The sequence below is a fragment of the Capsicum annuum genome, chromosome 8, assembly GCF_002878395.1.
Source record: "Capsicum annuum cultivar UCD-10X-F1 chromosome 8, UCD10Xv1.1, whole genome shotgun sequence".
NCBI classification, from domain to species: Eukaryota; Viridiplantae; Streptophyta; class Magnoliopsida; order Solanales; family Solanaceae; genus Capsicum; species Capsicum annuum.
The window spans coordinates 163,607,307-163,629,099 of NC_061118.1; the positions used below are offsets into that span (position 1 = coordinate 163,607,307).

General features: G+C 35.7%; 3 protein-coding genes across 4 annotated transcripts; all 3 read left to right on the forward strand.

Annotated features, from left to right (window-relative positions):
* Positions 1-347: 347 nt before the first annotated feature.
* LOC107840152 (probable pectin methylesterase CGR3) lies at positions 348-4,707 on the forward strand. Of its 2 annotated transcripts, none has more exons than XM_016683900.2 (7): positions 348-567; positions 1,597-1,722; positions 2,513-2,552; positions 2,743-2,781; positions 3,296-3,670; positions 3,868-3,923; positions 4,267-4,707. In XM_016683900.2, the coding sequence occupies exons 2-7, from the start codon at positions 1,612-1,614 to the stop codon at positions 4,420-4,422; spliced, it is 777 nt and encodes a 258-aa protein (XP_016539386.1). In that variant the 5' UTR covers positions 348-567; positions 1,597-1,611; the 3' UTR covers positions 4,423-4,707. The 2 variants fall into 2 exon arrangements, with proteins under 2 accessions (XP_016539386.1, XP_016539389.1); XM_016683903.2 differs by having other exon boundaries at positions 480-619.
* Positions 4,708-8,218: 3,511 nt separating this feature from the next.
* LOC107840153 (protein trichome birefringence-like 13) lies at positions 8,219-15,180 on the forward strand. Its single transcript, XM_016683904.2, has 6 exons — positions 8,219-8,743; positions 11,007-11,184; positions 12,231-12,371; positions 13,148-13,268; positions 13,995-14,129; positions 14,830-15,180. The coding sequence occupies exons 1-6, from the start codon at positions 8,359-8,361 to the stop codon at positions 15,091-15,093; spliced, it is 1,224 nt and encodes a 407-aa protein (XP_016539390.1). The 5' UTR covers positions 8,219-8,358; the 3' UTR covers positions 15,094-15,180.
* A 1,148-nt stretch (positions 15,181-16,328) lies between these two features.
* On the forward strand, positions 16,329-17,145 carry LOC107879914 (pathogenesis-related leaf protein 4-like). Its single transcript, XM_016726843.2, has one exon. The coding sequence runs from the start codon at positions 16,515-16,517 to the stop codon at positions 17,001-17,003; it is 489 nt and encodes a 162-aa protein (XP_016582329.2). The 5' UTR covers positions 16,329-16,514; the 3' UTR covers positions 17,004-17,145.
* Positions 17,146-21,793: the final 4,648 nt, after the last annotated feature.

Sequence of the window (21,793 nt, forward strand, 5' to 3'; positions counted from 1 at the left end):
CGATCGGTTCGATTTTTGCACACCCCTAGATCCAGTTTTATTCACAACAACACTTTATAATAAAACAGAAAGCAAACTCGTAGAGTTATTTCTTAGTAGTCAGTAAACAATGTGCAAAATAAGCATGATTTTCGTATATTTTAATTATTGAAATTCCGGGACAGTGGCCATCTAGGAGCTTCGAAGCTCTAAATTGAAATTTCAGTAATCATGCAAATATAAAAAAAAAATAAAAATTTACAGTTAAACTCCAAACTATCGAAATTTATGTTGTTTGTCCATTCATTAATAACGGCCCAGTGTTGGGCCGATATTTCACATTCCATTGAGTTCATTGTTGCCAATCCAGAAGTCCTAATCCAAAAAACGATCCAGACAGGCCCAAAACCTGCAATAACGCAGGAGAGAGAAAAGAAAAAGGAACATTATGAGTGCGTAATTCATTTTTCCCTCTTTAATGATTCCTTCACACAGTTAGCGGGGCGAGTAAAATCCAAAGCAAGCAGATCCAGATCCCACCTTCATCCTCAACATCTCCATATTACTCCCACTGATCTATCAACCCAGGTAGCTCCGTAACCCGACCCGGAAAATTCTCCATTCTTATCCACTTCACAATGTTCGTCTCTTCAGTTTGCACTGCTTCATTTATATGCTTTATTCATTAACTAACTCTCATGCAATGTAGTTTCATTCGGAAGGATCTACTAAAGCAAATGGAACAGTTACTATTTGGCTTAAATTTGAACTACAATTGATAAGTATGGAGAAATTGGAATAGTATTTAGTACTATTTAGTTTACTAATTTTGATTTTAATAACAAGCTTTCTTTAAGTTGCAACCTTTCCTTGTTTGTTTAGTCAGAGACTTAGAGGATCTTCTATTATGAAAAGTTACTATATAAGAAATGATTGCAGCATTTTATTATGGATTTATTACTAAGTTAGAACTTGGCAAAGATTACTTTCTAATCTCATAATAGACATGTTAGAAAGAGACGGATCCAAGATTTTAAGTTACTGAGTTTCAGTTCTATATATGGCTCAGGCAGAACCCGATGCACAACTACTAAGTTCACCATGATTTTAGATAATAACACTGAAATCCCCAACTTTGAACAACCATAAAGTTTTCATATTTGGGTCAAACAGATATGGATCTATTAAAATGTTTTTCCCTTAAGTTGAATGTCCTGTATGACGTCTGAATGTTTGATAGTTAATTGCAGCTGAAGAGAGAGTTTTTAGCTATGATCTGTTTCCATCTGCTTATGTATACTGTTATGAAGAACCAAGCTTGTTGTGCCTTTCAGTACTATTGAATGTTAAAAGTATCTTGCATAGGGGAGTTAATGTTATCAAGTTATTTCAACAGTTAAAAGTCTTCTATGGCGATTTGTACGTATACAACATTTTTTTTTTTTTCATATGATGCTTTACTCCAATCTTTTCATAAGACATCTTATACAACACACCTCTTTTTTCCTCGTTTAGTAGTGCTGATTTTATTGCTGTACTCATCAAATGAAATAGCAATACTTTGAACAGCAATCATAACCTTATTATTAACTTGTATTAATGTTGTATATGCTTCAGTTACCACTAATCAATATGTCAAGAAGGCCAACTCGCCGTTTTGCAGATACTGGGAGCATTCCATTTGTGGGCTCCTTACACCCCAAATCACGCCCATCTCCTTTATTGTCCTTAGGACTTGTTGTGGTAAATGCCAATCTCTTTGTTACTTCCTTGCAAACACATTTTTGACTATACTGTCAATCAAATGGTACCTATAGTAATGCAATTGGAACTAGAGTCCATTTTAAGATAAGCAAAATCATGAAAAACTGTCATACCCTCAAATTTGGTAGGAGAAGGGGCTTATTATAGTTTTTTAGGATAACTGAAGGAACTTATTGTGAAGCATCCCGATCACTGGAACTACTCATAAACATGCCTTTTAAATGTTCACTGTGCAAATTCTTCTTTATGAGTATCCAATCAATTCATCCCCAAAATCGAGAAGCTAAAGCAGAAACAAAAAAGTAGAGTCAGAGAAGCCTATATAACTGAGGGCTTGTCTTGTATGGTTTACTGTAAAGAAAACTCATGAGAAACTAACAAAATCCCTTCAAAGACGTAGGGGTACTTCACTTGATTTAATTGGCATAAGGTTCTCACTTACCTATGCTTAATGCCATTCAATGTAGATGCTACCTTACTTGATGGTAAAATACATCTATTTTACTTCCACATAGATATTCTTGTTTCCACTCTTGTTGAATCAGCATTCTATTTATCACTCCATTCATGGGCCTTTTACCATTAACGAGAGCTCATTTTTCATATTGCTTAGGCATCTCCATTTCTTTTTCATGCTATTCCTCTAAATATTAATAAAATGTTGCTTTTTGATGGTGTGCCTGTCTTGATTTTCTTAAATTCTGGATCTTGTTAAATGATCCCAATCCTATAATAGCCATTGATATGATCACTTTTATGTAAATTTCAGGGAGCATTGCTGATCATTGGTTACGTTTATCATGGTTCAGGTCCTTATCCATATATTTCTTTATAATGATCATATGCCGGATAAGCAGTTGCTTATGTTATTATAATCTCCTGATCATATGATTCTGGATGAAGATGATCACCTCTATCATTATTTTCTAAGATTACTGCACATGGTTATTCTTTTATATGCCTTCTGAATTACGATCCCTTTACTGTTTTCTCTGACAGGTGGAAGAAGTGCAGCAGATGCTTTTAGTAGACTTGAAGGTAACCATCTATGTAACTGAACAAAATTTGCATTTTTGCTGGCATGACAGTGTATGACTCAGTTGCTAGAAAGTTTTCCTATTTCCAATGGGACTGATGTAAAAGACTGCTTTTGAAAAAGGAAAAATAAATTAAAACCAAGACTCTATAAGTAGTGCATAATTATGATCTTGCTGCTGTGGTTCGTCTAGATGTATTGTTATGTGGGATGAGCAACATTCTTCATATTTTTTCTATTCTCTTGAATGCTTGAAGTTTTCATTGCATGTATATCTATGACATGGTATTTGTAAGAAAGGCTCGAAGCTCCGTTATATAATGTGTGCTTGGTGTAACTACTAGGAATTTGTCAATATTAATCTTACTGGATGTTAAGAAATGCTTAGCCAAACACTATTTGTTAGTTTCCCTGTTCCTTAATTGTTTGTTGCTGCTAAAGGAAAATTCCAGTTGTTGTCTTAGATGTTTGGCCTTGGACTTTATATTGGTTTTGTTTTGCGTAAAACTTTGTTAGGTGGTACTTCATGCACAGCTGAGCTTCACAGAGCATTACCTGTATTGAAGAAAGCATATGGGGACAACATGCGGAAAGTGTTGCACGTAGGACCTGACACTTGTTCAGTGGTCTCTAAACTATTAAAAGAAGAGGACACTGAAGCTTGGGGGATTGAACCATACGATTTAGATGAAACTGATAGCAACTGCAAGGCTCTTGTTCACAAAGGGATTGTGCGAGTAGCCGATATTAAGTTTCCTCTTCCCTACCGTTCAAAGTCGTTCTCTCTTGTTGTAGTATCTGATGCAGCGGATTACTTGTCTCCAAGATACCTTAACAAAACTCTACCAGAGTTAGCAAGGGTGGCTGCTGATGGTTTAGTTCTTTTATCTGGTAAACACTAAGAACTTTGTCCATTTCAATTTTCCTAAATAAATCGGCTGATTTTCATTTTAGAACTAGTGATGTAAAACTGAGGTAGGGTTACTCTGGATATTATTTAGTGTAAGAAGGCAGTTCTTTTATAAATACTTTTGACGTTATAATAAGAACCGCTTGACATTTATCTAAAATATTGGATTCTTTTTTAGGTTATCCTGGTCAGCAAAAGGTTAAAGGGGCAGAGCTGTCAAAATTTGGCCGACCGGTAAGTCAATGATCTCCGTTCCTCAATTTGGTGTAATTACAATTTGATGATGATATATTCATCTATCTATGTGTAGATTTTGTATTCATCAACAATAGGACATCTTTGTTTAAACCACAGCTAACTCTTCCACTTCCTATGCTATACTCGGACCTAATTCCCAAGTTCTGTTCTAGACAACTTGACTTGTACAACTATCTAAAAGGTTTTAAAAAGTTACAGCTACTGTAATTGATGTTTCCTAACTGCTCTCACGCTAGAGAGTGATGTTGTTGGCTAATGCGTGTTCTCTTCTTTTGTAAAGCATGAAAACTTTACTGTACTTATTTTTCTCTCTATGTAGGCCAAATTGAGGAGCTCATCCTGGTGGATTAGATTTTTCATTCAAACCAGCTTAGAAGAGAATGAACCTGTAACTAAGAAATTTGAACAGGCAGCAGCCAAGAGGTCTTACAAGCCAGCGTGCCAAGTTTTCCACCTCAAACCACTTCTTCGTTGATAGTAAAACGCCTCTGTTTAAAAGATGCAAAGCGTCTTCAGCTGTATTCGATGACATGCTCCAAGTGTTGAAAAGTTGACAATTTTTGTTGGAGGAAGTTGTTTCTGTATGATAGGATTCATGAGTATTGTATAATAGGCTAGGAGCTTGCTGTCAATTGGTATTGCTCCTTGTAACTGCAAAAAATTAGCTGGTTTAGCATGTCCAGACCAGAGATATTGTCTGAGAATGAGTACTGTATAAGCTAAATCAAAAAGTAATTTATGATTCTTTTGTCATTTTGTATAATTGGGTTCTTTTCAAATTAATTTTGTTTAGAATTCCGACTTGCATTAGAACACGCAATGCAGGTTATGTGAAACAATTGCTTATTTGATAGTATTTGTTTACTGGGGAGTCGTTAATTTGTATTTCGAGGTTGGATTTTTAATGATTGAGCTAATGTTCATCTAGAGATTGGTCTATTAACAATTTGTCTACTGGAGAGTCGTCAACTTGTATTTTGAGATTGGATTTTTATTGATTCAGCTAATGTTCCTCTAGAGCTTGGTCTATTAACAATCACTTTATCCATCCTGCTATCTCTTTTGTTATTCACGCATTAATTTGGAGTCCGGAGCCTAAAAGGCAAGTTTTTTTAATCAAAATTTCAAAAGGACACCCTAATATTGAAAAATTCTAAAAGGGATTATTATAATGTTAACACCGTCAGTTCAAAAATGATGAGTTTACCTTATAAGGTAAAATGATGAGATAACCTTATAAGGTAAAATATTTTACCTTATATGGTAAAATAGTGAGTTTACATTATCTATTATCTATATGAAAGTGTATGCAAAGCTACAAGGTAAATGGAGTCGTTAACCTTATAAGGTAGGATCCCATGTTTACCTTGTAACAACTTCTCGATGCTATATAAAGAGAGTGTGAGCTGAGATTTATTTCTTGCATCAACTCAAAAAAATTGTTAAACTTCATAACTAAAAAATATGTTGAATCTTATTTATTTCTTACTTTAAAATGGATAAGGTAAGAGTAAATTTACATTGGGTGGTGAAGTTTTGCATGATGGAGATTCGATGCGATATAGTCGGCGTCCTATAGTGGTTCAATTATTTCCTTTATCTCTCAAATATGATCTTTTGAAAAGGTTGTTTAGGAGTAAAATGAGTATTACTAATCCGGAAGATGATGTGGTTATTTCTTGACGATGTCCGGATTATTTTTCGTCCAACGGACATTGGTGAAATGCCTATTTGGAATGATGATTCTTTATCTTTATTTCTTCACACCATTGAAATTTTTGGTAATCGCCTTAATTTACAAACGCTTGACATGTATGCGTGTGTGGAACATTCTCCTATTGTTGAACAACCCACGGACAGTGAGTTTGATGTGCGAGTAAGTCAAAATTCTTTGAATTTGAATATTGATTCTTCAAGAATGGCAATGGAACAACAATTTGATGGTGGGTTTGAAACACATTATCAAAATTCACCCGAACTTGTGAATAATTTTGATATGGGAGGACCTAGTAGTGCGACTATGAATTTGAAAAATTTTAATTCAAGTGGTCCACAATATCCTTCTTCGGTGGAGGCAATTAATAGGTAATGAACAATCCATTTTATTTAATTAAGTAGTTTTTTTTCCTTATAATTAATGAGATGATTTATCCATTTTGCAGATTTAATGATTGTGGATTTACGCTCACTCAACTCACAGAAATTGTGAACAACAATGACGACGTACAAGGGGAGTTGGATAGTGATGAACCTTCCCAATATGAATCGTCAGATGATGATCAATTTTGTGGTGATGATGATGATGATAATAATGATGAAAATGTTAATGGAGAGTCTATATTCGTTGGTGTCTATACTGACAATCATTCTTCCATAATAATTCCATATTTAGATCAGAAAGTCTAGAAGAGTTGAGGTGCATGGTCAATGAAATTGTTTTCGAACTCCACTTTGGAATCAAAATAATCCTGAACATATTAAGTCAGGTTGGTATTTTAATACATAAACTAGTAAACTAAAAATTTTTAGTCATTCGATATTGTTATTAATATATATTTTGTATCTGCATTTAGGTATGCTATTCAATAACAAAAAACAAATGAAATCGGCTGTAAGAAAGTATAATCTAATCAAGGGTACATAATTTCTTTGTGATCGATCTAAAAGAGACAGTTGGAAGGTTATTTGCAACCAACATTTATCGGGGTGTGAATGGATGATACGCTTTAGAGCAGTTTCTAGTGGTATGTGGAAGGCGAAAAAAATAATTGATCATACTTGTAATCCGGATAAATATAAGGAGGATCATTTAGATTTCATTTAGATTTTTCATATATTTCTCTAATCTTATTAAAAAAAATTCTATTTCCTTGAAAAAAGTCTACGTCAGGTATCCATCTTATTAATTCGGCAAATATTTGTTGCATGTTGATAGGCAATATCTGAGCAACACCTGGATGAAGAATGAGAGTTCCATCTACGATCATTCCAAACATGAGTTTCATATCTTGTAAGGTTATAGTCGTTTCACCCGTTCTCAGGTGAAAGGTATGCATTTTTTGTCCCCACCTTTCAACAAGTACAGTAATAAGGGAAAAATCGCAGAGAACGAATTCAACATCTATAACGCCTCTAAAACCACAAATATTAAAATAATTAAGAAGACGAGGATGAAATGAATGATTTCTAACATGTTGCCAAAAACCATTATCATGACGCCGCACTATCAAACATGCCTTTTCTCCTTTTAATGTGTCTTTCCAAATAACCTCGGACTGATACTTATTTTGCGTGGCATATACGTCATACTGTGATGGTCCTAGATGCATAAAGTCTTGATAGTCCATATCTAAACAGAAAGAAGATTACAATTAGTTCTGAGCATACAACTAAAGGGTAAACTTTTTACACATGCATGACAATACTAACTTAACGTAGGTTTAGACTTAATAAGGTGATATGATAACAACAATATTTGACAAATTAGTAAGCTACAAAAATAATTAATAATATTATACTGCATACTTGTTTATTAGGTATTGAAAAATATTAAATAAAAAAGTGATTAAAGTAGAATACCTAAAGTGCAAATTTATTGAGAAAGTAGATTTTGAGAAAAAATAAACACATCTAATACAGATGAAACTAGTGAAATGAAAAAATGAATGAAATGAGCGGTATGTAAAAGAAAATTAATAAGGTAAGGAACACGGTTTACCTTGTAAGGTCAGAGACACAGTTTACCTTGTAAGGTAAACTCATCATTTTACCTTACATTCTAACATTTGAACTAACGATGTTAACTTTGTAATAGATAAAATAAACTTATGTTTTATATTGTCCCTTTTGAAATTTTTCAGTATTTGGGTGCCCTTTTAAAATTTTGACTAAAAAATTTTTCCTTTTACGCTTCGGACTCCATTAATTTGCTCAGGGATAGCATGCTAGGAATTTTGTATGTTTTACTTTGGGAGGCTGTAGCAAGGAACCCAAAGTCTTTCTGCACTAAAAAATGTAGTGCTACTATATATATTATTTGCCAAAAAATTTTTGCGGATCGGTTGGTGTGAGGTATTCAGGATAAATAATTTTGATATAGTTGGTGTGAGGTATAAAAGATAAATAGCCTCGATGTAAAATAAAGAATTATTTTATTTTATATTTAATTGGAGGTAATACAAGATTATTTATCATATCATTTATATTATAGTAATAAAATAAATATAGTGGAATAACTAACTTCGAATAATCCCAAAATTAACCCGTAAATATTCTTTAAAGAACAACCAGGAAGAACCCCACACGCGCCAAAAGAAAAAAAAAAAGTATGCGCCGGATCTGAAAATATTAGCAGCAAGTCGCAACAAATTTGCACAGAGTGAAGTAATACAGTGGAGGAAGCTGAGTTTCCATGGCCAATCAATGGAAGAAGCTAAAGCAGCCATCTTCCTTATCAATCTCTCCTTCTTGTCTATTCCTCTCTCTCCTCTGTTTCGCTTCTCTCTTCCTCGCTTTCTCTCTCTTCAACACCTCCCCTCAAACCACTTCAGTAAAAAACAGTGTGTTATATTCCAAGTCGTGCAACTTCACCAACGGCCAATGGATTTACGACCCGAGTATTAAATCCCCGCGCTATGATAACACTTGTAAGGAGATCTATAAAGGATGGAATTGCATTGGTAGTAAAAAATCAAATGCGTTTGATATTGTTAAGTGGCGTTGGAAACCCTATCAATGTCATCTCCCGCAATTCGATCCTGTTTCCTTCCTTAATCGCTTCAGAAACAAAAATATCGGTACTTCTCTTTCCTCTTTCTGTTGATTTTGTTTATATGAGCTGTGGAATGAAACGAAATAACATATAACAAAAGCTTGTGTTACTTTGATTTAGAGAATAATTTAAGTCATGGAAATTGTTGATCTTGTTATTGTCTGTTGTACCTGGAGGCGGTTTTAGGATTTAAAGACAATTGTGAACTTAATATATATACAAATCTTTAAAAAAGATTCCTTTTAATGGGGATCCTTGGAACAATGGTAAAGTTGTCTCCGTGTTACCTATAGGTCACCGGCAATCCATGGAAGCAGCCACAGGCTGTTTACATCACACTCCTGGGTGTGACCCTTCCTGCACCCCTGCATAAATAGGCAATGTTTTGATTTATTTAAATTTTGTGTGTGTATAGTATATCTCATTATGCACGCAAGGGTGTGACCTAGTGATTCAATGAATTTGGGATGAGCACCATGAGGTCTCAGGTTCAATTTCCAGCAGAGACAAACACTAGGTGTTTTCTTTTCATCTGTTCTAGCCTTGGTGGACAGAGGTACATGGTACCTGTTGCTGGTGGGAGGTGGCAGGTATCCCGTGGATTTAGTCGAGGTGCGTGCAAGCTGGCCCGAACACCACGGTTATGAAAAAAAAAATAGTATATCTCATTATTTTAATTAGGCTAGCAAACTCCTTTTGTTCTTCACATCACTATCACATATTTGAATCAAAAGGAGTTTCATGGCAAGTTTTCACCCAATTAGGTGATGTTTTTCACCCAAATTTTCATGTCAAAATGGCTCCTCAATTTTTTCGTTCTTTTTGATAACATGCATATTAGAACCAAAAACATCAACTCATATATAAATAGTAAAGACATCAACTCATATATAAATAGTAACATGTGATTTATTTCAAGACTAGTATATGCACTTGTAACACTTTTTAACTCATTCTCAAAAGTGCAAATATCACATTTTTCATGATGACATTTTCTCACATCAACAACCCCGCTATTTCAAGTGTTTGAATACCACTTTATGATTGTGAAAAGTAGTATGATTTCACACATAAAAAAGGTTAGGTAAATGGTTTTTGACCTTTCCCCACAACAAGTAGAAAAGTTTCTATTACCTTTCCTTCTGCTTGAGTTGAGCAAGTAGAAAAGCAGTTTACCTTTCATCTCTTCCCTTCCATCTTTTGTAGAAACTAGTGATGTTGAGATCTCCCATTTTGATATCCACAATTTTCCAAACCGTAACATAACATGCATCTCCTTAAAATTATTGGTGTAATATACCACAAATTATAATAAATTACAAATGAAAATGAAATGACAAAAAAAATGAATAAACAATATTCAGGCTGAGGCCCGGATATCTCGCTCTCCTTAAGGAGATTCAAGCCCACTGTGGCATAATCTACACCGATCCAGTAGTATCGCTCTTGACTTGTCCCCTCCAGGATACAACAACCCATCACGATGTATAACTCGAGCAACTCAGGATTAGTTGAAGGGTCCAAAGCACCACCACAAGAACACCTTTCTTCAACATATAATTATTCTTTGTATAGTGAATATAGTTAGAGATTTGGAATATTTTCTTGGTCTCAACTCTCTCTTTCACTAATATAATTAGTACTCTCTTTCATACTCTACATTTTCTTGTACTTCATCTTATCCAACACAAAGGAAGAAACACCACTATTTATAGGTGTACAATTCTTCCATGTAATGAATAAGAAGTAGTGGGGTAGTAAAGATAGTAAATGAATGCCCTAAAAGTTACAAGAGTCAGAAGAAAACTTATCACTACATTCATCCACTACTAACTAATAAAAGTAATGGCTTCAAACAATTAATGGATTAGAAACAGATGCTGCACATTTCAGCAATTCAATGGATGGAGTGACAACAATTGATAGAGAGTAATGTGGCATAATGCCACTAAAAGACTGCCACCAAAACGTATGGAGAATCACTGCACCTTAACTAGTAGTAATGAAACACTAACTAGTAGTAATGAGACAATATATTACATGATATAATATTAAAATGCTCATAATCCATCATTATGTATGTATTCTAGGACAAAACCGTTAGTGCCTCCGTGGCTTATATACTTGATTTACCTCTGTTGAAGACGTAGAGGCTTCTCTGTATAGTTGATAACATGGATATTGTTAATGGAAACAAGTCTTTTGAAACCTTCTTTTATCTTATCTTATTTTTTTTTCTAACTGTGATCGAGTGCTACCTTAGACCTTATGTATGTTAAACAGTGCAGGGTTTGTTGGGGATTCCTTAAACAGAAACATGTTTGTTTCACTTTTCTGTACTTTGAAGCGGGTGTCAGGCGATGTGAAAAAGTGGCGCCCTGCTGGTGCTGATCGTGGTTTTACCTTTCTGAAGTATAACCTTACTATCTCATATCACCGGACAAATCTTTTGGCTCGTTACGGTAGGTAAGACTTAATAAGTTATATCACATCTGTTAATGTAACATTAATCATGTTAATTTGACAGATTATTAGACTAGGCAACACATGCCTGTTTCTGTCATGCATATAAGAACCTAGGACCATCATTTACACTTTTGGTTATGTGGAGACTTTCTTATTCAATACTTCAGTGATTATTTTGCTGTTATTCTTCTGCTATTTCAATTAGTGTGCCATGTGCATCTTATGGCACTGCTTTTCCCTAGGCGGGATAAGATAGAAGTGAAGCTGTCAGCTAGTTTTTACAGAATTACACTGAGGAAGTGTACACTGTAGATCATAAATTTGAATCCTCTTATCTATGTTAGTCCTTCAGTTGAGTGTTGAGGAAAATTGGAGTTAAAAAAACAACTTTTCTTGGTGATTTAAGGTTCCTTAGTCTGCTCATCTATGAATAGCAGTGTACTTTGTTATTCATGAAGATGCTGTTTAAGTTCATGATCTTGAGCCGGGGGTCTATCGGAAACATCCTCTCTACTTCTATGGAGGTAGCGGTATGGACTGCGTACATTTTACCCTCCCCAAACCCCACTTGGTGGGAATACACTGGGTTTGTTGTTGTTGCTGTTTAAGTTCATGGTTAAATCACGGAACATAATGTTTTATGGTTGCTAACCAGTAACCATTGGCATCTTGAATTTCCATCAGTAGGATTTTATTGTTTAAAGGTTACTCTACTAATACATAGATGATACTAGGGCATGTCTAGTTTGTGTGACTAATAGCATTGGAGATCTAATTGCGGATGGTTAGTTACACACCTAACATATTGTTAACTGTTCAAAAATACGGTGTGTAAAAGAAAACTGTTGTTGGTGGTTTTATGACAATATGCTCAAGACTTAGTAATTTTCAAATTCTCCTTCAAGTTTATAACTGTGCTTTTGTGGATGTTATGGCTGATAATGGCTTGCTCACGAATGTCAACTTCCAAGTATTTAAGTAAGTTATGAACTACTTTTACATTCTTCATTGCTTCATGCATATACTCTGTATTTTGTATGATATAGGTGGTCAGCCAATGCCAATGGAGGGGTACTGGAATCTCTAGGATATAAGGAGGGTTATAGAGTTGATGTTGATGTACCGGAAGGAACATGGGCGGATGCGCCAAGTTTTCACGACATTCTCATCTTTAATACGGGTCACTGGTAAGGTTATTTTCTTTTGTAATCATTTCATGTAAGATACCTTTGGTGTGAACCCCGAGACTACTTTTGCTGTTCTGTGAAAGGTGAACATGGCATGGTTAATACTTCGGTATTCAATGTAGCATCATAGTGTCTTTGGGTCATTCTGTACTTAATCTATCTTGATGGGATTTGAGCCTTTGAGGGTATGATCACCTAATTAAATCCAAAATTTTGTTATATGTTCTCACCGCACAGGTTCTGTTTTTGTTGCACTTTGGAATTTGCTGTGGTTACTGCTTTTGTATCCTTTCATTTTGTTGACATCCTCCTGATGATCCATAACAGATCCGTATTTTTCAAATCAAAAGTGATTAATCATCAATAACTGCTTTCTCTTCCTTGCCTCCCCTGAAAAATCATAAACCACTACTGCCTTGCTTTGCACACTCATTCTTCAGGTTTGATCACAATGTGTAATACTTTTATAGGTGCTGAAGTCAAGGCATCTCAGACCCTATAGTTTCTAAGTTTATGTAGGATTGCAGAACTTATAATTTCTTAAGTCTAGGTACTTCAGGACCTGTAATTTCTTATATAGCATTGTAACTTTAATTTATGAACTACATATTTTATGGCTCAAGGAAGTGGATTTTATCTGGCAACTGGGTTCAGGTGTCCTCCTGTATTTTGAGCTGACATTCTGTTAGTTTCAATCATTGCATCTTTGAGTATCTTGTTTCCTCCAATCTTCTTCGTACTGATTTACTTATCTTGCTTTCGATTTCTTCTGTTAGGTGGTGGGCTCCATCAAAGTTTGATCCGGTAAAGTCACCCATGCTTTTCTTTGAAAAGGGCAATCCTGTGGTGCCACCCGTGTCCCCTGACAGTGGGCTTGATATGGTGTTAAAGCATATGGTACTGTTCTATCCTACTCTTGTTGAGTTATTTATAAAGGACCGTCGAACATCGTATATAGATGTGTGTTTGATATGCCTTTTGAGACATTATCCTTTATACTGATGTGAAGCAATGATTAAAAAACATTTCTTAAGTTGGCCACCAGGCAACGTGATTGCGCAAATCTTTCAGACAAGGCAATTTTCTTGAGTTTTAAGCTGGACATGTTGCCTAGAATATGGAGGCTTTGCCTTGAGCATTTAGGCTCACCTTTTGTTTTGGTTTGCATTGATGTACAAGAAAAATACATTTGGGAGTTAGCTTAGATTTTTTTTGTGATGTTAACTCAGTATTTTGATGGTGGAAAATTATCTACAAAAGAAGATACTCTTTTATGGAGAAGTTTGACGTTGCTGTTATTGTTTTATTATCAAAAAACAAACGAATCTTTGTTAGAAGCTATTCTATGTTGTGTTCTTGTTATTATATCCATTTCCTAACAATAATTTGATAGTATTTCATCATGCTAATGATTTCATGGAGCTTATGCTTTAAATCTTTATATTGCATATGCTTCCATAGATTCATAGGAGTTATGTCCTTGCCTTGTATAATGTTGGTAGGAAGAACCTCAAATGTTCTTTAGCCGCTTTCAGAAACTATAACTTCAGTTGCTTTGTATTGTATACACCTCAGAGGTCTACATGTGCTTCTCTAAGCTTATTTGTGTTTTGTTTCTCCTAGATATCTTATTTGAACAAAAGAATACGACCTAGAACGACAGTGTTCATGCGAACCCAATCCCCAAGGCATTTTGAAGGAGGTGACTGGGACCAGGGTGGCTCTTGCCAGCGCTCACAACCTCTCTCGTCTCAAGAGGTAGCTCTCTCTATTTGACATGGTCCATATTGTTAACTGTAAAAAAGAAAAAGAAAGAAAGAACCTGTCCATAGTTTACTAGTGTCTCAGGCAACCCTCACTGTTTTTGGAACACACTCATATCTGTGCCCTCTTCCTGTTACAATTGCTTCCACTTGCAACTGTCCCACATCGACAGGGCTGACACAAGAGTAGCTCTGATACCACTCTTGTCACGCCCTGCGCCAGGGCCCTAGCCGCGACGGACATTCCGAACCATCAAGGCCCGGAGACCCTGTAACGGCCCAACCCACTAGTGATATTGTCCGCTTTGGGTCTAGACCTGCACGGCTTTAAAACGCGTCACTAGGGAGTAAGACTTGTTTATTTATATACCCAACATCCCTCTTTTGTTTTGCTGATGTAGGACTCCTTATCCTAAGTTGGGGTTTTACATCACTCTAATGGGTAGTTTGGTGTGAGTTATAAGGGATAAATAGTCCGGAGATAAAATGAATGACTATTTTATCCCATGTTTGGTGTGAGGTATTAGTTAGTATAGTTATTATTTATCCCACCATTTACACTATAATGATGGGATAACTTATCCCCTATACATGGTGGGATAACTAATCCTGGGATAATTTTTTTCCCAACCAAACGACCCCTAAGTGACAGGTCACTGAAGTGTAATACCCTTGTGTTCTGTTCTGTTTTCCAGGTGGAGGAACTCTTTTCCCTTAAAAATAACGGAACAAATGTGGAGGTTCGCCTTGTGAACCAGCATCTATACAGGGCCTTTCAAGGCACTAGATTTCATGTACTGGACATATCTCATGTGAGTGAGTTTAGAGCCGATGCCCATCCGTCTACAGCAGGTGGGAAGAAACATGATGATTGCATGCACTGGTGCTTACCAGGACTTACAGATATCTGGAATGACTTGTTTGTAGCATATTTAAGAAATATTGAAGATAGGACCTAATTTATGACGATCGATTTCATTCTTTGTGTAGAATTTCTTTCTGTTAATTTGTTACAATTTTCTTCCTTGAAGGTAATCTTTTTACAACTTGGCTGTATTCATTTCTCATCTATAAGATTTAGCTAGCAACTGAATATTAATACTCGAAGAAAACCAGGCCCTTTTTCTCTTCCTCCCTTCTTATCAAACTAGCTTACTGCAGTAATGGTCAAATCTGGCCATTGTCTAACATGGTTCCTGAAGTCTAGATATAAACCCCCACCCCACCCCACCCCACCCCACGTGCACGAAACCCAAGAAAGAGAAAAGAAGAAAAAGAAAGTCTTGCGGGATAAAAAAGGTTCGAACAACAAATCTGAAATATGCTATCATCGGTTGCTTCAGAGTTTTGCAACTTCACATGATTCACGAAAAGTGCACAAAATCATCCGCTAATATCGTCGATTAACTGAACCATATCTCCTTTTCACAGATTTCATTCTTGTGGAAACTCAACATAAAGTATAGTTGTCTTCTCATGGCAATAATTAGAGGTTATATACCTTTATTCCGTGCAGCTGATGACTTTTTTGTCCATAAAGACATTAATCTAAGCTTCGGTTTTGAGTAATATGCAGTTCAATTACAATGACTTTTCAAAGTCTACAACGTGATTTTATGGCATATCCTTAATTTGTGCTTCTTATATCAAAAGTAATTCTATTTTAATTGTCTAGGAACCTCTAATTACTCCCATAATTGCCGCTCCTAGAGTTTAATTAGAGTCCAAACTTTCTTTTGTTTTTGAATTAATTCATGTCAAACCATCAAAATAGAGTGCATGAAAAGAGTCATCATATACATCAAAGTTTAAAAAATTGTTACTAATTTAACTAGTTGCATAGGATATAGAATTACCTTCTGCTTAGTTTAAGTTACTAATTCACGCTTGCTACATAAACGTAATAGTAGATTTTAAACTAATCTTGTACAAACTTATTTGCAATTGTTTAATTATCAAAATTATTGATGTGGTTCCCCATTGTCTTTTTTTATGCCAAAACGATGGGCTCCTAGCATGTCTCTTTCAGTTCATATAATATTTGTATTTGCTTATCAGATAAAATTAAGGCGTAGTGTTAACTTGTAGATTATGCATGTGAACCTATATCTTTGTCAAGTCATGTTGAACGTCAAACACAATTTAAATTCCTACTCCCTCATTTTTCTATGGTGCTAATTTACCAGGACTTTTATCCAAATTCCCACATTCACTGGCTAACCGTAAGCTTCTTGTTTTGCTGCAAAATTTTCTCCTCCTTCTACTGTTTTTTGTCAAGAAGTACACATATATACCAAAGCTATCACAGCTTTCTAAAGCACAATCACAATCACCATCTCTGTTTCCTTCAAATTTCTCTATAAAAGTAAATCAAAAGAAAATGGAGATGTCAAAGCTTTCAACCTTTGTTGTCTTCATGGTTTTAGCCATAGTTCATTCTTCACTTGCCTACAATTCGCCCGATGAAATAGTTGAAGCCCACAACAGCGCTCGTGCACAAGTTGGTGTCCCTCTCCCATCACTAACATGGAATGACACACTTGCTACCTTAGCCCATGACTATTCATCCATCAGATTAGCTGATTGCGAATTGGTGCATTCAGATTCACCCTATGGTGAAAATCTTGCCATGGGCTATGGCGATTTTTTGTCTGTGGATGCCGTTAACTTGTGGGTAGGAGAGAAACCAAACTACGACTATGCCTCCAACTCATGCAAACATGATATGTGCGCGCATTATACTGCGGTAATCTGGAATAACACCCTTCAAGTTAGATGTGCAAGACTGAAATGCAATAATCTTGACGCATGGTTTGTGATGTGCAACTATTTCCCCGCTGGAAATGTAGAGGGCGAGAAACCTTATTAATTAATTAAGAAGCATGGTTTCAATATTTTTATAATTAAATTACTTTCATCCCATGTAAGTCTAAGGATATATGTAGGTCTAAGTATATATATACATGAATGGTTCCAATTTTGTCATGTAATACGGCAAATTCTCCAAGCTATCCCCGAGACAAAATCGAATTTAATTAATAAATTAAAAACTAATTTTTGATGAAGTATATTTGACTATATTCTTTATGTTCATCAGCTTACATTTTCTCTTCAGTGTTCTCTTTGCAAATTCAATATTATTGGAGATATGATGAAGAGTTAGTGGATAATATTATTCATGTTTTGTTCTAATGAGGGTTAAATCTCGTGAATTTTAAATACTATAGACTTGTAATTAAGATGAATTGACTGACATCATGGATATACGCCGAAGTCATTCGAACGTTCAAATAAAATGGACGTGTCAGATAGAATTAGTCAAGTCCAAATAATTTTGGATTGAATATATATATGACTATATGAGCTAAACTAAGATCATACTCATACTCCAACAGATCAAATTCTTGCCAAGTTTTAATTTTTTATCATCTATTTAGGTACCTAATTATTTTCTCTCTTTATTATTGTTGTTATATAGTATAACATATCAAACTAATTTTTTTTTTTTTTTTCAAAAAAAGTATTTTATAAGGTTTTGCATAGGTTAATTTAGTTTATATATTTAGTCTAAATCACTCCAACTTTTAAATGAATTGAGTTTGATGGATCAAATTAAATTGACCAGTCATTAACTCGCTTAAACTTGGATATGTCATATTTTTTTAGTTAATTTTGCCGCCCCTAATTCTAGTTAATAATAAAATGGTCCATTAATAGCTTGTGCAGTTAATATGAATAATCTGATTTATTTATTTTGTATTTTATTTCAATGTACTATTTATATACAAAAACTGTAACTTTCAATGTACTATCTATGTGTGTAGTCATGGACTCAACACCATTGATAGGGTCTCCGTCCAATGCCATCCTTTGAAAGACTTCATATGGAGGAAATACCTCCATTCGAGGGGCAAGGTTGGTGTGGAAGGAAATGATAGGAGACAAAAGGCATTAGGACTGTCAGTGCTGGGAAAATCGAATAAATTTTTCCACTACAACGGAACAACTGGCTCTCTGATACCACTTGTTGGGACCGCGTGTAACTTCACCAAAACTCCGCACTAATATGATATTGTCCGCTTTGGGCCACGCCCTCACGAATTTGTTTTTGGACACCTCCCAAAAGGTCTCATACTAATGGAGTTGGGCACCGCCCAAAACCACTATCACCGTTGAATTTTGCTACCTCGTACTTTACTCCGAATATTTTATTTTTACCGAGTATAGTACCACTAACCGCAAATATCATTTTCGTGAATGAGCAGAACCTGCTCTCTGATACTAGTTATTGGGAATAAATCCCGCCACGATAATAATATTGCGGTCATAAAGAGCAATAAATGTGACAGCAATAATATGGTTAATCAACAAGAATAATGAGAGCAATAATGACGCCAAGATTTTTACGTGGAAACCCTTCTAAATAAGAAAAAAAATCACGGACCAAGAGGAGCAATTGATATTACTATAGTAAGAAATTTCACACCGTAGTCACAGTACAAGACTTAAAGTGACTACTAAACACTCAAAAGAAATAACCCTCTTTTGACTCCACCTTACTAAAACACCTAGTAAGGAATTTTATACCGTAGTCAAAGTGACTACCACACCTTATTAAAAATATTGATCTCTATTTTATCTTTCATAGACTATTTTTTATCACAGTCTGTGAAATACCTCACCGCTCTTCATTTCTTTTTCTCTCTGCTTGGTGTTGGTGCATATTTCCATGGAGCTAGTGAGCTCCTTTTATAGCAGCAAAATGTTGATACAAGATGTCATGGATGACATCTTGCAATTGCCAATTTTGACAAACAAAAGGAGCCAACTTTGAATACAATTGATTCTGCATTTGAAAGTCTGCCAACAACTTTTGACAGAAAAAAAATATGCAGAAGTTGTTGAAAAAGAAAAATAACATGGGCTGGACACCTACAAATCTCCTCCTCCAGACCCATGCATCTGAAGGAGGTATCTTCGTAGCTCATGCCGACAAGTTCTTTGCACAATTCAAACTTGTCCTTTGGCACTACCTTTGTCAGCATATCCGCAAGATTTTTAGTCGTTCTTGAAGGAACCGCTTGAGCCATATCATTTCTTTGCCAACTTCAGTAGCCACAATATACTCAGCTTCAGTTGTAGATAGTGCGACACACTTTTGCAACTTCGACTGCCATGATATATCTCTCCCTCAATATCCATCTAACTGCTTCCCAATACTCCTTTCCTGGATTTTCAGGAAACCTGCTGACAATACCAACTGCATGAACAATAATAGAGCACCATGCTTCCCTCAAACCAAGACCACACTTGTGACCTCCCCTTCAGGGGTAATCAATTTGATCTGGATAACCATCTTGTACTACCACTACCAACCAGTGGGATACTGTAGTACCCCGAACTTTCTTTAAGTCAGATTTACTCTCCAGAAGATTTAGTGATGACTTCCTAAATGATTAGTGTTTAAATCAGATAGAATTTTCCCAATTTTGACTTTTTATCATGTGAAAAATTGAATTAACTTTTCAACGATACCAATTTTGTCCAAATCCGGTATCGTACTAAAAAGTTATGGATGTTTTATAGAGAACTGTCGAAACTGCCCAGAAGTGATGGACCGTCGCCCAAGCCATCACGATTAAGGCAGTGAAACCGACTTCTGGTCTAGTGTGATGGTCAGGACCGATGGACTGTCGCCCAAACCGTCGCAGGCGAGGCAGAAAGTTCAGGTTCTAGCCAAGTGCGATGGTCAGGACCGACGGACCGTCGAGCCAGCGATGGACCATCGCCATTTTTGATCAGTGATTTTAAGTCATTTTTAAAAGAGTATTTAAATCCTTTTCGACCCATTTTAACCCCTAATTATACCAGACCAGGGCTCATAACTTCATTATTCATCTACAACTCAAAAATTAGGGTTTCTCTCAAAGATCCACTCTCTCTCAAGAATAAGTTAGGGTTTTCAATTGGAGATTCAAATTCAAGGAAGTTCCAATGTCAATCTTCGTAGAATCAAGAACTAAGGTATGACAAGTGTTCATTCATGGATTCTTTTCGTCCATGAAGCCCAAGAATCCAATTTTAAATTATAAATTGTACTGTTTATATTGTGGATTGATTATGATCATGTTGACGTTGTGTATGATTTCCAAGTTGGAATCTTTAATGTGTTTTCATGATTTTGTGTTAGATGTGGATTGAAATCTACTAAATTGTGTTGATTTATGCAACCATGATGATTTAATTTAATGTTCATGCCTAAGCTTATAGTTATGCATTCAAGGTGTTTGATAAAATGCCTAAGCGAATAGGAGATATGCCTTATGACTCAATTGTGACCCAAAATGATGAACCCATGCTTCACCCTTACGTTCAAATGACTCCCATGTTATTGTTATGCTTTGTGATAGATTGATGTAATGCTCATGAGATTAGGCTTATGAAATTATGCCATGTTTATATGTACTTCCATTCATGTGTAAGCTTATGGCATGCAAATACTTCATGAATATTCCAAATAATTGTACTATGAATTCTTGACTATGGTGATGTGTCAAGAAGTGTCATGTCTTGTAAGTTTCATGCTATCGAGTCCTGGGGGGTACTTGTACCCAACAATTTAGCTGTGTGCCTAGAGCCAATGTCATGTTTTCAAGATACTCTCAATCAAGCCATGATCCATAGAACCCAGTCAGTCCTGTGACTTAGGAAAGCTCAGTAAACTCAGTAATCTCAGAAAGCTCAGTAATTCAGTAATCTCAGTAGTATTCTGTCAGTCAACAGAACTCAGTGAAATCAGTCCAGATCAGTTCAGTTAATCATGTTCAGTGTCTATTCAGATGGAAGTAGGATTTAGAACCGAGTGAACCTAAGGATGAGGACACATACTGACAGATGAGGGTGTGATCCTTAGAAGAAATCCTTGCGTTCCAGAACTATATAGCCAACATAGGTTGAGACATCAACACTGACAGATGAGGGTTGATGAGGTGGATAAACACTGTCAGATGAGGGTCCCGCCATTCTTTTTTGGGGACACTATCAGATGAGGGTCACCCATAGTTTGTCTTTACTAGTGGCGCGATATTGACATCCTTCCAATTTGAGTTATAGATTGGACCCCATCTGAGCTATATTGCTTTATTTGGGGCATGTCGGTTAGATGAATACTTCCCAATATTACAGTCTCAGTCTCAGTCTCAAAAATAGAACTCAACTAGTTCTACAGAATTCAGGACTGTCAGATACAATCAACTCAAAATAGTACGAAACTCAGCTAGTTCCATTAGAACCTAGACTGTCAGACACAGTCACTCAATATCAGTTATATCAGCTATATCAGTTATCAGTAACTCATGTCATCAGTATTCAGACTGAGTAATCAGTATTGTCACGAATTCAGTTATAGTTACCTATTCATGCATGTATTCTCACGTTCATGTTATATAGTCGGTTAGCATAGTTCATGCATATAAACCCTTGCATTCAGCCTACCTCACTTGCATACCTAAATATTCAATTGTATAGATGCATTTGCGCTATGGTGTTTTATACCATAGGTTTAGAAGCACGAGCTCCAGAGCATCAGTAACATTCCAGTCTTAGTAGTCAGAATTAACAGTGAGTCCTCATCCTTCGAGGACATGATCATTTCTTTAT

What these genes read in the sequence shown, in the direction of transcription:
- LOC107840152 (XM_016683900.2), top strand. Translation starts at nt 1,612, where the DNA reads ATGTCAAGAAGGCCAACTCGCCGTTTTGCAGATACTGGGAGCATTCCA. An exon ending in TGCTTTTAGTAGACTTGAAG is followed by an intron (nt 2,782 to 3,295) that starts GTAACCATCTAT and finishes AAACTTTGTTAG; the next exon opens with GTGGTACTTCATGCACAGCT. An exon ending in TGTCAAAATTTGGCCGACCG is followed by an intron (nt 3,924 to 4,266) that starts GTAAGTCAATGA and finishes CTCTCTATGTAG; the next exon opens with GCCAAATTGAGGAGCTCATC.
- LOC107840153 (XM_016683904.2), top strand. Translation starts at nt 8,359, where the DNA reads ATGGCCAATCAATGGAAGAAGCTAAAGCAGCCATCTTCCTTATCAATC. An exon ending in CTTTTGGCTCGTTACGGTAG is followed by an intron (nt 11,185 to 12,230) that starts GTAAGACTTAAT and finishes TGTATGATATAG; the next exon opens with GTGGTCAGCCAATGCCAATG. An exon ending in ATATGGTGTTAAAGCATATG is followed by an intron (nt 13,269 to 13,994) that starts GTACTGTTCTAT and finishes TGTTTCTCCTAG; the next exon opens with ATATCTTATTTGAACAAAAG.
- LOC107879914 (XM_016726843.2), top strand. Translation starts at nt 16,515, where the DNA reads ATGGAGATGTCAAAGCTTTCAACCTTTGTTGTCTTCATGGTTTTAGCC.